The sequence below is a fragment of the Tachypleus tridentatus genome, chromosome 1, assembly GCF_004210375.1.
Source record: "Tachypleus tridentatus isolate NWPU-2018 chromosome 1, ASM421037v1, whole genome shotgun sequence".
In the NCBI taxonomy this organism is placed as follows: domain Eukaryota; kingdom Metazoa; phylum Arthropoda; class Merostomata; order Xiphosura; family Limulidae; genus Tachypleus; species Tachypleus tridentatus.
This window is the reverse complement of record NC_134825.1, coordinates 14,224,136-14,240,386: the sequence shown is the minus strand read 5'-3', so window position 1 is coordinate 14,240,386 and position 16,251 is coordinate 14,224,136. Positions and strand designations below refer to the sequence as shown.

The 16,251-nt window shown below is 30.3% G+C and overlaps 1 protein-coding gene across 1 annotated transcript; it reads left to right on the top strand.

Moving 5' to 3' along the window:
- Positions 1 to 3,078: 3,078 nt before the first annotated feature.
- Positions 3,079 to 15,147, top strand: LOC143242832 (solute carrier family 35 member G1-like). The gene is made up of 3 exons (XM_076486434.1): positions 3,079 to 3,153; positions 9,565 to 10,105; positions 11,453 to 15,147. The coding sequence occupies exon 3, from the start codon at positions 11,488 to 11,490 to the stop codon at positions 12,580 to 12,582; it is 1,095 nt and encodes a 364-aa protein (XP_076342549.1). The 5' UTR covers positions 3,079 to 3,153; positions 9,565 to 10,105; positions 11,453 to 11,487; the 3' UTR covers positions 12,583 to 15,147.
- Positions 15,148 to 16,251: the final 1,104 nt, after the last annotated feature.

Below are 16,251 nucleotides of genomic sequence, written 5' to 3'. Positions count from 1 at the left end.
AGTATAGAAGATACACGGATTTTATCTATTTTCAAACCATTTTTTATTGATTAGTATTGACTTTATAACTAACTAATTTCGTGTTGACCAATATTTTTGTAAGGATAGATATTTTATACCTCGAAGGCTAGCCCAGTGTGAAATCATATAGGACGAACATGTCAGGTAAAGGCAATTTCATATCACAACCAACAGAGTGCAAGTCAAGGGCTGTATCCACTAAACTTTTTGAGACTCTGTATCGTTATTAAAGTTCTATAATAACTCGTTCTTAATAATCACCTGTGGATTTATGAATTAGTGGAACCTGGTAAACATTATAACATTCTTCACAGATTCGATTAAGTCGAGCAAGCTTGGTACTGTCGTAAGCTCCCATACATCCTTGGTCAGTAAAACCACGTTTCTCACTTAACTAGGAAGAACATGAAGTTGTTAGAAATAACGTTAATAATACAGCAGATGGAAGTGATAAAAACATGGTCATTGGCATCTGCAAACAAACGAAAGTATCTTTTGTACAGTTTTAAAGTCTATAAACTTAGCGTGAGATATTTAAACTGTTACTTGGCATTCTGCCTAGTTGTTAAACGTGAGGTTTGCTATAACGAGAATAAAGAATATCAGTAGATATTTCAATAAAGAGTTTAAATCATTCTAGTTAACATAAATTCTCAGTAGTTGTAATATTCTAAAATAAAACGCTTACGAAACGATCGTAACAACCAACGAGAATGAGAAACAGGCATATCATACAGATTTCTCGAAAGAACATTGTAATGTTGGTAAATGGATGATTTAGAATGAGAAAACAGTTAAACATTCATAGGTTTTATCCTTATCTGACATCAGATTAACCTCCTTTTCATCAATTTAGACATCCTATTTCCTTTTATTTAACTGTCATTAAATTAACCACCTGTCACTCCATTGAAACGACTTTACGTATTAAACTGGAAAAATAATCACTCTTGTTATATATATTTTCGTCTCTCAACTCTGTAAATGTTGTACATTATGTTTATGTACCAAGTCAGAACAGTACTTGATGAACTCCGAAATGTTTTTTCAAAATCATAATTAAGCATCTGGTGTCACGTGATGACGTTTCATTGTGTGGAAACGTTTTTTATTTCTTTCGTGAATATTTGAGTATTAACAAAACAATGCGAATTTATCGAAGCATTTATCCTCGACAACTTTTATTACTTATAGTTACTTGTATTTGTTACTTTGCTATTCAACGCCACTCACTGCCAGCCTTTGGGCTACGCTTCAACTAACAAAGAGTGAGATGAATTACAATATTGTAACGCTCCCAAGGGACGAAATGGAAGCTTTTTCGTCTACAGGTGTTGATGCCGCAAACATCAGATTATAAATCTAGTGTCCTAACCACAAGACATGACAGGCTTATATATATTAATATTTAATTTCTGACAACAATAAAACTTTTCTCAACGTCAATACTCGAAGTTCAATCTAAAAAAACGGCAATAATAAAATTTTATGTTCAAGGTATAGTTATATGTGATATCAAAATATTGTGTATCTTTATAGTTCTACTTTATTTAATCTTCATTTATAATAGCCTTCGATTATATACCATCTTGTTTACAGATTTCATACTTGTTTGTTTTAGAACCACTCTCCTTCCACATTGTACACTTCATCCACATCGGTAATATTAACCATTCTTTTAGTGATTTGGTCTTTAAAATAATCAAAAATATTTGCAAGCTATAAAAGAAGAGAATTAACCCAAGTTCACCTATTTAATCCATTTATCTTTTAGAGAATTATTTAGTCTTTTTTCAATAGATAGATCGACGAAAATGTTAGTGTTTGGTCGGTGGGGGACATGTTCATAGAAGTGTTATCCTGTCCATTCGTGAAGGATAGAAAGCTAATCGATTTTTTTCGATCGTTTTTATACAAAATAAAATTTTCCTTTTTTGGAAAGCTATTGCTGTAAGTGTCCAACATTTCCAAAGTAATCCAGGCGCTACAGTTTCCTGTCACAATGGTTTTGAAGAAGACATTATAACAAAATCTGATCTTTAGACTGGATGACTTGGAACCCAAACTAAACAACTAGACTAAGGTAAGGAAACTTGATATTAAACTAAACAATATAAGGGTCTTCAATGGAACATTCTAAGATTATTTCATCTTTACATTATAATACTGAATGTAAGTAGCAGTAGAAGTGATATATGTTAGAAAATTTAGTAGTTATAGCTTCTACTTCATATGAAGAGATAACTAAGATATTTATAGACGCTAAACTTAATTTAGTTACATGTGAATAGGTTAACATAAACAAATACTATAAGAGAAATAAAAACGGAAAACACATAGAAAATAAACGGAAGACTGTACTTTTAAATGTTTAATTTTACATAAAGAGGTACGTAATTAGTGAAAAATACACAATTCTTTGTTTCAGGAATCCGTACATATTTACAGAAACGCTATTTACGTGTACGCTTAAATAATTTGAACTGAAATGTGGATCATTTTAATATAAAGTTTGCTTTAAAACGTTAAATCTGATTCTAACTTTATGTGTTATAGGACAAACATCGTTCAGGCAAAGTTTGATGTATTTCTTTCTATATTTCTTCAAACTTAGTGAATTGTTGCTATCATGATATAGAAGGTTGTTTAATTTATTTATTATTAATTTTGTGAAAGAATACTTTATGATTGTTTACTTTTTCACCATAAGAAAGTGAAAAGCTGGCGAGTGCAGGAATTTGTTTTTTTACCTTATTGATGTCGAGTATACAATGAGCAGATGGTTTGGTTACAAATGTATAAATAGTATGATATATCCGGGAAACAGCAGAAAGACAAGAGGATACGAGGATGTTACGTCACGAGAAATAACTTAGCCAAAGTGAAGTTAAATGCCTCAGGAAGGAAGGCGTTACGAGTAACGATTCATATCGTAGAGGAAAATCAACAGTATAATTAACATATATATATATAAGAAGAATAGTCCAATTCTTCAAAGATAGTCCCAAAGTAACTAAACAAGCCTCAGTGGACTTGAACAAATGGACAAACGATTCTCGGAAATATAAAATAATAAAACAGAGCAGACGTGTTTAAAGGTATAAGGTATAACTGTGTTAACTCGACAATGAAGTAAGTAAACTGTACAATATTTTAATAAATTAGCGATATTGATAAAGTTCGGCTTGTGAACTGAAATTCTAAAGTAATTGCATTGTTCTAGTGGACTTTTCTAAGTATAAAGAATACTGTATCTAAAATAACCAATACATACACACACGCATATATATTTATAATTACTTACACGTTATGATAAGTGAGCTATGTCACAAACGACTCTTTTTTTTTTGTAATGATAAGGGATGCTTAAAATAAAATGTTATATTGTTTGTCTGAGGTAAAGGAACAACATTTTATATTAGTTTACTGAAGAAGAACAAATAAAATTTTAATTAACTTTGTCACAATTTAAGGTAGTATAGATTAAGATGGATATTCATTGATATTTATATTTATATTTAAGAATTTATGACGTTAATTTCTTAGTGATAAGCCATCTCACTTGTACTTTCCCAACTATATATCCGTTCATCTTATTATTATATTTTTCTGTTTATATTTTGAAAGCTTGATGACAAATAAGATAAAATTCTATGATTATAAATGAGTATTTTCCACTTGCCACGTGGAACGCGATCTTGAAAAGATAATATATCACTGAGAAAAATGGAAAAAAAGTGTGATCTTCGACTGGTTTTCTACGTCATATAAAATGCGAAGAAGAGATATGTTCAATAGTGTTATAAATATTTATGTAACTTATAATTTATCGTAACAGCTATATCTATAGTTTAAAGCACAATTTACTCTTTGCAAGATGAGTTCTAAGATGGAATGCCTGAAACACTCTAATTCATCATTCGATTTTTGTACCGAGCACTGTACAATTATATCTCAACAAGTTTATCCTTCCGTCTCGTTTATATGCGCATGTAGTTACAATAGTTTCATACACCGACATAGTGTTTCAAAACGAAAAAGTTCAAACAATAAGAACATCAGGAAAACAAGCTCGTTTTGAAATCTCAAGCGCTTTTATCTTGAATCACAGACAAAAGTGTCTTTATTAACAAAACTTTAAAGCTCTATTTGAACTGTGTTATTCCTTGCAGTTGGACACTAATATGTTTTATCAACTGACGATGAAAAATAATAATGTAAAAATGTCGACATCTAGTGACAAGTATCTCATCTCGCACTCAGATAAGACAACATGGTCCAAGATACAGAATGTCTTCTACAATGTTAGATAAATTAAATATGGTAAATTAAATAATCTTTGTAACAGTAGAAGGTTCATTCTATATCATCTCAAGTTTCTTGAAGAATTTACATCGTAAATGTTATTTTTTCATTAACTAAAAACAGTGAGATATAAGAAGTATTATTATTTAAAAAAAAAAACATCATAGCCAAAATACATAAGAACATATTATATTATTTGTTCTATTTGTCTGTGACGTTTTCCTCTTAAGGCTTACTGAGTGGATGACTAATATATACTTTGTTGCATCTATTTCTTTACACAAAAGAGTTAAATTAGAAGATTTTTTTCATAGAGATTTCTGAATTTTCTTTAAAATATTTATTTTTCATTTTTTAATGTTACGTTTTTAAACAAAGTGTCTACTTCTTTATGACATGAAAGCTATGATTACAGTCCTACTATTTTACCATTTTTAAAGAATAACGACCTTTATCGTATTTTTTCCAACAATATCATTATTTGTGTACTTAGATATTGTTTTTCTCAGTTCAAGTTATCTTTACTTTATATCGTAATCTTCAACAAATCTAAGCAGACTGACTAGTTTATCACAGGTTAAGTACGAGATATTAATAAGAAAAAATATTTTGAATATGAATCAACAAGTAAAATCGATACAACGTTTCGGTTAAGCTACGACAATAGAACTACTTTCTCACACTGTTGGTCGCAGCTTTAGTAGTGTGGTTGCTTTTGGAACTTTATATAACATACCTTCTGGCTAAAATATTTGTACGATCGTATTATAAAGCCATGTTCAGAGGATTCAAAATGTCTAAAGTTGGCATTCACATGTACCTTTAATTTATTTGCACTGGAAACAATGCAATATGGATAAATCCAGAGCAACAATAACATGCAGAATGCGTAAGACGTTGTACCCAGTTCATCATTAGGAATGTGTGGTATCTTATAACAGATGATCCACAAACCCAAAAGCTAGCTATAAAAGACCTCCGCGTGTTCCAGTTAACATTATGAAATATAATCTTGAAGGATATTCTTCTTAGAACGAGAGAAACAGTGTATAGGTTTATCATGATAAAGTTTACACACAAGCCTTTAATTCAATCGTAATATAACTCCAAAGGATTCAGGATAAAAGGGTATTAATACTATTCTGCTACATTGAGAAACTGGTCAAGTCTCAATAAAAGTCTATGAGTTAACCATTGAACCATCATACTCTTCCACTAAATTAATCACGATAAAGATACATGGAGCTATAATGTGTTTTAAACAAAGTTTATATCATAAAGCATTCTTTATTGTTGACTAATTTATATTTATTGTTCTAAATTCGATATTTGAAATAAGGTTTCTAAATTCAGTTGTTATATTTTGCATCATTTTGTGTCAAATAAAAACTATTTACTTTTGAAACAATCATCATTCAGTTACTGTTCCTATCCTTCTTCATCAGTAAAGCTTTAAATGCAACAAACTGGCAGCTGTTGGCGATAGTTAGTGAAAGTGAGTTTTCTCTGCACATCCACTTTTACCATTGGATCTATAGTAAACCCGCCGCCATAAAGAACAGTAATTCCCATATCAGACTTTCATTTTGTTCTGTCCATTATTGGTTTTTCTATCCTGGTAGCTAATTCAGTCTTCACTGCTTATATATCTATTTCTTTCATGATGTTTTATCATGTTTCTTCACACCTAAGCTTCCAGTTTCCTTTAAAATTAGAGCGGGGTTAAAAGAAAGTAATTATCTGAACATCCCAAGTTATATTTGTCTCCAAAATTTTGTTTAAAATCAAATAATTTAAAAAAAATATCTGCCTTGGGTTTTCATCATTCTTCTCCATAAGTTAACCATGATAAGTGTGTATAGAGTGATAACGTGTTTTATAATCGACGTTTATAATAGGAAGCATTTTCTTTGTTCACTAATTTATAGCCTGTGTTCTAAAATTGATATTTAGAATAATGTGTTTAAAAACAAGTCTTGAATCTTTCTTCAATAATAGAAAAGAGTAATTTATTATGTAAATATAACGTAATGCACAAGAGCATGTATTGTTTGTTTTGGAATTTCGCACAAAGCTCCTCGAGGGCTATCTGTGCTCGCCGTCCCTAATTTAGCAGTGTAAGATTAGAGGGAAAGCAGGTAGTCATCACCACCCACCGCCAACTCTTGGGCTACTCTTTTACCAACGAAAAGTGGAATTGACCGTAACTTTATAACACCCCCACGGCTGGGAGAGCGAGCATGTTTGGCGGGACTCGGGCGCGAACCCGCGACCCTCAGATTACGAAGCGCACGCCTTATCGCGCTAGGCTATGCCAGGCCTTATAGAACGTCATCTGACTGAAGTCGTAAGACGAACCACATACAGTAAGTCTATAGTTGGGAGATAAAATAGAAATTTAGGCGGTACACAACAGATGGAAGTGTATCACTTGTTATGAGAAATGTAACCTATGTTTTATTAACATTTCATGAAAACTGAGTTCACCATAAACGTGTGTAAACCATATTTAATGTTTCCGTATCCTGACGTAGTTCTATTTAAGTTTTTCTTTTATGATTTAGTGATTTAACGCAATGATATGATTGGTTGTTACAGATATAATTCTTCCTCTTCTAAAAATGCAAAGTGACTTTATCAAAACTTTATCGAAAAAAAATTAAAAAGAATAATATCACCTAATTACATAATATACACTATTTTTTAAACAAACATAATACCGCTAGTACAGCGGTATGTTACCGGATTTACATCGCTAAAGTCGGAGGTTCAATTCCTCTCGGTGGGCAGAGCAGATAGCCCTTTATGGCTTTGCTATAAGAAATTCTATTATTAATTGACAAAAATAGCCCAAGAATAATTTTACTTTTACGCTATGTTTTATCATAGGAAGCATTTTCTTTGTATAACGAAATTATTTTTTCTAAATAACCAGAACACTATATTTTAATTTTCAAACGACATATTATTTTTTAGGTTATCGTCTACATTTATCATGATAAAAAGATTCTTTAAACAGTAAAGTATTTATCATATATCTTTTAAACACATAAAGCTGTGCATTACCTCTGTGTAAACTACAGATAATACGGCATAACACAAAATTTGTGTAATTTACAATGATAAGTTAGTTGCGTTAATACTATGTATTCTTCGAGTCCTTTATATACATTTATTTGTTCACTTTAGTGTTGAATGACAACAAACACTCGGCATTAAAGTAATCTATGGTTAACACAATTATAAATCTTTAATGAAATACATCAAAATAATTAATCAATACCTGTGAGCATACACACGTACATTTATATATATATAATGTAAGGACCACTAGGTACATATTGGTCCTTCTACTTTTGAATTAAATATATCAATATAAAATGCCTAAATTTCTGTATAACCATTCACTAACATCAAAACTACACATGGTTGAATTATGATGTTGAATAATTAGATTACCAAGATCCCATTTTCCCACACCACAGTTAGGGTTTTTTTCATGACATACATATTTATAATTCAAATTACAACATATTATATTCATTGTCTTGTATTTAATACAATCATAAACAGTAATCCATTTATTCACTTCAGTTTTCAGATAATCCAAATGATTTTGAAAAGCTACAGTATCTTCCCAACAGCCAGCAAGAATCCAAACATTAATATCATCAGCAAAATTTAAACAACAAACACTCAGTTGTCCAATATAACAGCAATATGAATGAGTTAATGTTTTACCCTTACATTTTCAGGGTTGGATGAATTGTAGTATGAAAATGATACAGAAAGGAGTGAATAACTTATTCTCAGACTATTAATTCAATAGTTTAATACACGTTATCTGTGTATAGCAATAGGATGTTCATAATTGTAATGCCAACGAGGTACTTCTTGGTTTCTGTCATACAATCTACAAATTATTACAAATGCATCTATTTCTGTATGATACCACATACATAAATTCACTCACTATGTCGTAATATGTGGCATAACCGCGGAAGGAAATATTCAGGTTTCTTGTTTACAAAACAAAATAGTGCTATAGTAAAGTTATAACTATCATCAGTGTCCAAGGTATCAGAACAGTGCTACAAATACATAAAAATGGTGATAACTCATTCACTGAATCTTTAGATACTGGACATCATTTGGATGTGAATATATTTTCTTCACTGGCAACAAACAATATCAAATGAGATTTTTTCTCTATTAAAGCCACATGTAAAGCTTCGAAGAAGCACTTGACACATTGTATAGAACGTTTGTGGTTTCATCGGAGAGAAAATGACATATAAGGCTAACAGTACAAAGGTTCGTGTTTGTCGCTTTGAACAGATTATAGATCGGACATTGTGTAACTCTACACGAAGTAATCAACAATAATTATTTCAATACTCACTACATCTATTAGTTACAGGTATGTGTTTTCATTTCTTTTACTCAACATGAAATGATATTTCTCTGTAAACCAACGCTCCTTTATGTTTGTCTTACATCTACAATGTTAAATATTGTTTGATTTTTTGTAAATCACAAGTTACTTTATTGCGTACCACAGAGAAGCATCTTAGTATAAATATAAATACAACCTTAGACTATTTTCTTTTATGAACTGTAAGATATTGCTGTGTTTTACATTTATGAAATGTATCATTTCCCTTAAAGGGGACTGAGGCCCATTTGGGGAAATTACCTGTTTTAACAGCTCGCACCACTGTACTGTAGTATGCTGAATGATATAAAATCAGTTAACATTCAAATGACATTATACAAAGGACGCTTCACGTTGAATTTGTACTGGAGTGACGTAAAGAAAATATGGACATGCTATAAATTAGGGAAAAATAACACACATTGTAGCCGAAAACACAGTATTGAAATTCGAATTTCCAAAATAAACAAATTAAAATATGTGTTTCTCTTAGCTTTATATTTATTTACTCTTAAAATAGAACAGACACTTTCCAGTGCCTTAAATAAGTACATATATTATTTACCTTTAATCGTCTTTGCGTTAATTAATAATACCTCATGTTAAGTATATTTTTACTATGTACTATGTTATTTCTGTTTAAACATATGATACAAAAGGAAACGAATATGACTTTACTTAGATACATTTAGAAAATATTTTTTCAATGTTTGGTACATTGGTATCTACCTGAATGACACATATGTTATAAACATATGTAGCTGTAAATACACTGATCTCTTTTCTTTCTTTCTTCAACATAGGCTTACAGCGTCTACAGATGTTTCTTTCTCTGTACTAGAACAACTAACACAGATGTGTGTACTTCTACATGAGACCATGTATGTGTACAAGTTAACAAACACTTTGATATAACACCTAAACTTTCCTAACACATGGAACCAATAATATCAGCAATCTTATACTCAGACAATGAATACCTTTGAAAGAGTCTAAATATATTCCTTCTCATACATTTAGGGACTTAGTGTGAGAAGTCCAAGAGTGGTTTATGTCACGTTTCAGGTGGATGACTGCTTGAAACAGCTGGAATCTTAAACGTACAGTTGAACACTTTGTACACAGTAAGGTTTAGTTGATTATACACAACTACGGTAAGTGAGAAAGATATAATTTAGTTGTGTTGAGCGATCGGTTCATTTGACAGAATTATCTGAGGTGAAGAGTGTTTGGTGCAACGATAATTCGAACCCGCGGCAATCAGAAAACGAGTCGAACGCCTTGACCCACCTGGCCATGCCAGCCCTCGGGATGTGAATGTTCGCTTCATGATTTAATCGTCAGGTAACTGGAAATAAATTGTAAACAATTAAAGTGTTTAGATTAGTAGTGTTACTAATAAACTAGAAAAATCCATTATTTAGCTTTCATTGATCCGTCTACCGTGTGAAACACTACACGTATAAAAGGGATGGAGGTTCTTAAATTTTTCGCTGAACTTTCACATAACTCTCATATAACATCCCTCAAACGTATTTATTACACTGTGAAAACTAACCAAAGTTACAAGAGCTTTGTCATTCCCCTTGAACCAAATAATGGTACCAACTGTCACTTTTATAATGCACCCACATCTGAAATTATTGAAAGAATTTCAGAGGCATCGTAGCTAAATCCTAAGTCCTGCTCGCCAGTTAAACTCCAAGATTACGTCCAGCCTAAAGATGGCAGTATAAATATGAAATGCCCCATAAGAGTCATATTTCCTTAAAATATGGGAACGCATAATCCTGAAACCTGAAGAACACATTGTAAGATTTGATAGATACGCATCAAATAATTATGGTGAGAAAAGGATACAAACGCTAACAGAACGAAATATTCAAAGATATGTAAGTCTATAATGACAAAAACAGTAAAAAAAATACAATTATATGAAATTCAAAGTATGTAGAGTCAAAACATGATTAAACTCAAATTGTGTATAAACACTAAAATTAATGTTACTATTCCGAAGATTTACCGCTGTAACCCCGAAGAACAATATTAACATTTAACAATGTTTTTTACAAGACGAATAAAGGTATATTAAGGCAGAGATTCTTCAAAAATGTGTTATTTAAGCAGACCTACTCTATAACAGAAGAGCATAAAAATTCGAACGATTATTGTCTAACGCTTCGAATGCTATCTATATATATATTCCCTTTTACATTTGCTAATACGATTGTTATCACCTACCAATTATTTTCATGAAAATATTTCAAGATTTTATCAACTTAACTTACGTTTTATATTTTGTTCATTTTGGGAAAATTCAAAATATCGTTTGTTAAATTTATAGCATTTTGGTGTACGACCGAAGGGAAGTGAACTCGGGATTCTAGCGTTGTAAGTCTAAAAACATGTCGCTGTTTTAGCAGGGGACAATATTGCAATAAACTTACAGTTAAACTACAATATTCACTGCCGTCTTTTTTTTTTTTTTCAATAAAAGCTTTAAACATAAACATTTCATATTATGTTTATGATATAGTTTACAGTTTATTTTATTCATATATTTTCTTCTAAAACTCATTTATACAGAAGACCAAATAAATAAATAGAAGAGAATAAATTTATAAACAAAATTGTATTAAACATAGTGTGCATTAATTAGTGCTACAAGTAGTATATGATTGTTCTCTACAGCTGAAAGAAACGGCAAGAGACTCTACCGAACAATTATGGACATTAATAAGAAAAGTTTAAGAAAATACAGCTCTGAAACATTGAGCAACAGAGATGATATTAAATTAACAGAAACTGGCTTCTTCAACTCTCTGCTAACCGATGATGATGAAAGTTTTCACCTGTCCAAAGATAAAAAAAATATCAAATGTGATTTACTTGGTTGTTTATCTTTGTATAAAGGGCTACTATTTAGTATGTTATCTTGTCTGTTCTTCTCTACCGTATATGCTATTGTTAAATACTTGAAAACTGTAGATGTTGCCAAAGTAATTTGGGTTAATTCAATGTCTCTCACAGTTTACAGTATTCCACTTATCATACAGAAAAAAATAAATCCATTTGGTCCACCTTCTGTTAGAAAAACTTTACTCTGTCAAAGCATTGCTCATACATTGGTTCTGTATACGCGCTACAGTGCACTTCACTTCTTACCCATAGCTGAAGCGAGTGTCATCATCTTTAGTTATCCAGTCATGGTATCTGTGTTTGCTAGAATATTTTTAAAAGAATCATATGGTTTATTGAATATTATATCAACAATATTAAATGTAGTTGGTGTTGTTTTATTATCAAAACTTCCTTTAGAAATCCAAACAACTAATAATTTAAGAAATGATTCAGATCAAATCATTGGAACTGTGATAGCTTTCAGTTCAACAGTATTTGCGGCTATTGAAATAATTTGTACGCGCTGGGTGAAAGACATTCCTGTCATTGTAGTTTTGTTAAATAATGGGTGGGTTGGTATTTGTATGAGTTTAATTGTTACATTTTCGAAAGGAGAACTTCCAGTCATACCGTGCGGAGAACCATCTTTATTAATTGTTTTCTGTTCTCTGATAGAGATAGTTGGATTAGTTTTCCGCTATAAAGGGCTACAAATTGAACAAGCAGGATTATTCTCTGTTGTTCGAGCAGCCTCTCAGATTAGTTTTCTTTTCTTCTGGCAACTGTTTTTCTTCAAAGAAATTCCAGACATTTGGAGTATATCTGGTGTAATAATACTTATTTCTTGTATTTTATGTAGCGGCCTAAGCAAATACTTCAGGGTAGTTTCGTTGGATACACCAATAAAGAGAAAGTTCTGATATTTAATATAAATAATATGTTGTTGTTATTTCCTGTAGGGAGTGATATATGTTACAGGAAAGATAGAATATAAATAATATGTTGTTGTTATTTCCTGTAGGGAGTGATATATGTTACAGGAAAGATGGAATTGGTTTTAAATATTGAGAAAAGAAATTATAGGAAGAAATACATTTTTCTAAAAACATATTCGAGTGAGTTCAATTTATAATAATTTAACCTTCTAGTAATATATATATACATATATACATGTAATTTGTCGGAAACATATATCTATATGTATTTTACGTAGTATCGTAACTACAACTGAATTATTTATTGTAATCACTATTGTTACATAGATTATGAAATCACAAAATCAAACAAGCCACATTAAAAAAAATATCAAACAATTGCTAATAAAAAAAATCTTAATCAGAAGAATTCAGTTTACGTAGTCTTTTCTTTATAAACCGATCTACTCACTTTCCTTCTTATCATACATAATACATATACAATGTTCAGCGTATCGTTATTTTTTATGGCACAATTAGAATTTAGGAATTTCTTATAAATTGTTAAGTTAGTACAATGTAAACATCAAACTAAATCGTTCTCAATGTTTAGGTGAAATCGTTTAACAAAGAATAGAAATCAGGTTTCGATTTATTTTTTCTTGATCGCATACCCATTAAAAAGTAAATTACTTAAAGAAATTGTCAGTTTCAGTAGAATTCTATTAATTTTTAAGTATTTGGAATAAACTACATACAATGTGCGGATTCTTTTTTTTGTTCTATGTGAGAAAAAAGATAAAATAAGGACTATTAATGTAACTGTAAATTGGGTTTCGATTTATTTTTTCTTGATTTGATACTCATTAATAGTGCAGTAAATTACCTAAAAAAGCCAATGTTGTTAAATAACGCCTACGGTTTTCAAGAATTCTGTCAATATGAAATTAGATGAGGGGCTAATCTCATGCGCTTTGTTTCAAGTTACAGAAATTCTCCCTAAAAATTCTCTCTCGATTACATAATTTAATACATTAACTCAGGCAGAGTTTAATTCATCTCTAATATTTAAAAAAGCAAAATTTTATTTATGTCAGTTTTAGTAGAATTCCATATGATATTAATTATTTGGAATAAATTACATACAATGTGCGGATTACTCTTTGTTGTTTGTGAGAAAAAAGTTAAAACAAGGACTGTGAATATCTAAGCTCGTGTATCTCATATGATAGTTATTTGTGTATAAACATGGTAATCCTAAATACGTTTTATAAATTTATTAATTTTCATTTGATTTACTTGTATGTGAGTAAAAGCACAGATAAATGAAAAAAAATTATTAACATAATTATATCCGTATACATAAGAACATGTGTTAGTTATTTGTGTTTATAAAGTAATTGTAAGTTCCAGTTATATATCATTTACTGTCTTGAATAAAATGAACATCATTACTATTCAAGGGTGACTTGAGTTGTAAAACATTAACATTTGTACCTTTTAGTTGATTACATTTATTACTTGCATAAGAAAATATTGAATGATGTATTTTTAATTCATGATGATACATATTTTTGATATGTTTCTATCAAATACATAAATAGTATCAATAGTTTTATTATTGCAGTGATGTCTTGAATCATTTTAATTTTATGGAATGGGTGACAATAACTATAGGATAGAGATTCTTTGTTCATTCACTTTACTCTAATACAACATGAATATCTGTTAAATTCTTGCTGACTTTTTTCTTACAATTATAAAATTTCCTGCGTGTTATGATTTTAGTTTTTATATTTATAAATGTGTTTTATCTTATCTAAGCAAAAACGAGAATACTTTCTTCTTATAGTTTTGTAATAGTTTTATGGCTGCTTTATGTGGCATACAAATATAACTATATATCACGTGGTAATTGTAATCCTTTTGTATTTTATTTGCCTCTGTACTTTAAAAAAACCACCATTTATACTGTTTTGAGTGATAATGATTTTATATTAAATTATAATTTATTGTGCTTACGTATTACCTTTATCTAGATTTTATATTATTATCAGAACCAATACTTGCTTTGAGAGTCAAGTTTAATTTTTTCGCAATTCTTCTGTTTCATATACATCATGTAATTACTAGCAATCAGTAATTCCTTATTACAAATTGTTACATTCCCATTTATTCTTAATTTTGTGCTCTGAAATTGGTTTCGCTTTTTGAGAAAAATTCAAAACTTCCGTGTGATGTGTTACGTATTTTTCAGCTTTTTTTCTTCCAACTGGACTTTTGTCTTATTTTCCAACTGAGTGCTAGTGTAAATAACATATGACTGTTTTATGCAGATTAGACTTCTCTTTTTTCCTATTTGTTGTCAGCAAGTTAATCATGTTTTCATTGTTCAAATATATATTCCAAATTCTAATAAAACAATTGTTAAATACCTAGATCGTTTACCAAATATTTATAAATATATTCCCTTTAAAAGTGCTTTATTTTTATTTTTAAGATATACTATTTTGGATAACATCCTGCTTTACAGGAAAGATTAGAATATTCAATAAATTAGTCAGTTTTAAATTTTAGATCTTATTTGATGGTTGTGATCAATAAATTCTAAATAGAAATTATCAAGTTTAAGTTCATTGCTAGCTTTATGATCTTTTCTTTTCATACCCGTTTCAACAAACACTAACCTGAACCTTAGAATTAATAACCTTAGTTGTTCACAAATAAATAAGAAAACAAGATTAAAAACCATCTAGAGTTTCTCTATTTGCTTTAATTTATTTAAAAGTCCCATATGTAAAACGTCGAACATTTTCTCTCCTTGTAACTACTTACTGACTTACATCTCTTCATAAGTTCATATAATTTCTTGTCAGCATTTTACCCAGTTTTACCTGATTTTATTCAGGAAACGTTCCTCTGTTTCTTTTCTATTCCAAAAACAGCATTTGCTCTCGGAAGTCACCATCGTAAACAACTATAGGAATTAAATAAAATATTATATTTTGTAGTTTCAACTTCACCTCTGCTATTCCCATATTTGACCCAGCATGTTTAAATGGTTGGCGCTTGACTCGCAATCTTTGAGTTGCTAATTCAAATTTCCATCCCAACAGGAACGCTAGCTCTCATAGCCTGTGAGTCATTATGTTTCATAGTCAATCTCATTAAAAGAGTAGCTCAAACTTTGGCGGTGAGTATTTATATCTAGCTATCTTCCTTTAAATATTTGACTACTACTTTTGGGACGGCTAGTCCAGATAGTCCTCGTAAAGGTTTGAGCGAAATTCATAACAAATAAGTCGGATGATGAAACGTGATGTGAGTAATACCTCTGATAAGGAGGAAATGATCTAGCTGAGCGTTTTACATAATGGTTAACACTAAAATAATATTAGAAAATTTATCTTCACTCCCAGCATTCTTTAGCATTTAAAGACTGGTGTTATCAACTTTAGTGCAAACATTCTGGGTAGTAAATTAAGTTTAACACTACATAACATCAACTTTCAACCTCTAGTTATTACAATTACCATTTTCACCTACATTAATCATACTAATATAAAATAACAACGAAAGTAACTCCGAATTATATTATTCTGAAAGAAGTGTTTATTTAGGGATTTTCTGAGAGTAAAAGTTCGTTATGAAAAAATTTTTTTTTCCTTTCTACCC

Excerpts from the sequence above, each read along its gene's own strand:
- LOC143242832 (XM_076486434.1), top strand. The coding sequence starts at position 11,488 with ATGGACATTAATAAGAAAAGTTTAAGAAAATACAGCTCTGAAACATTG.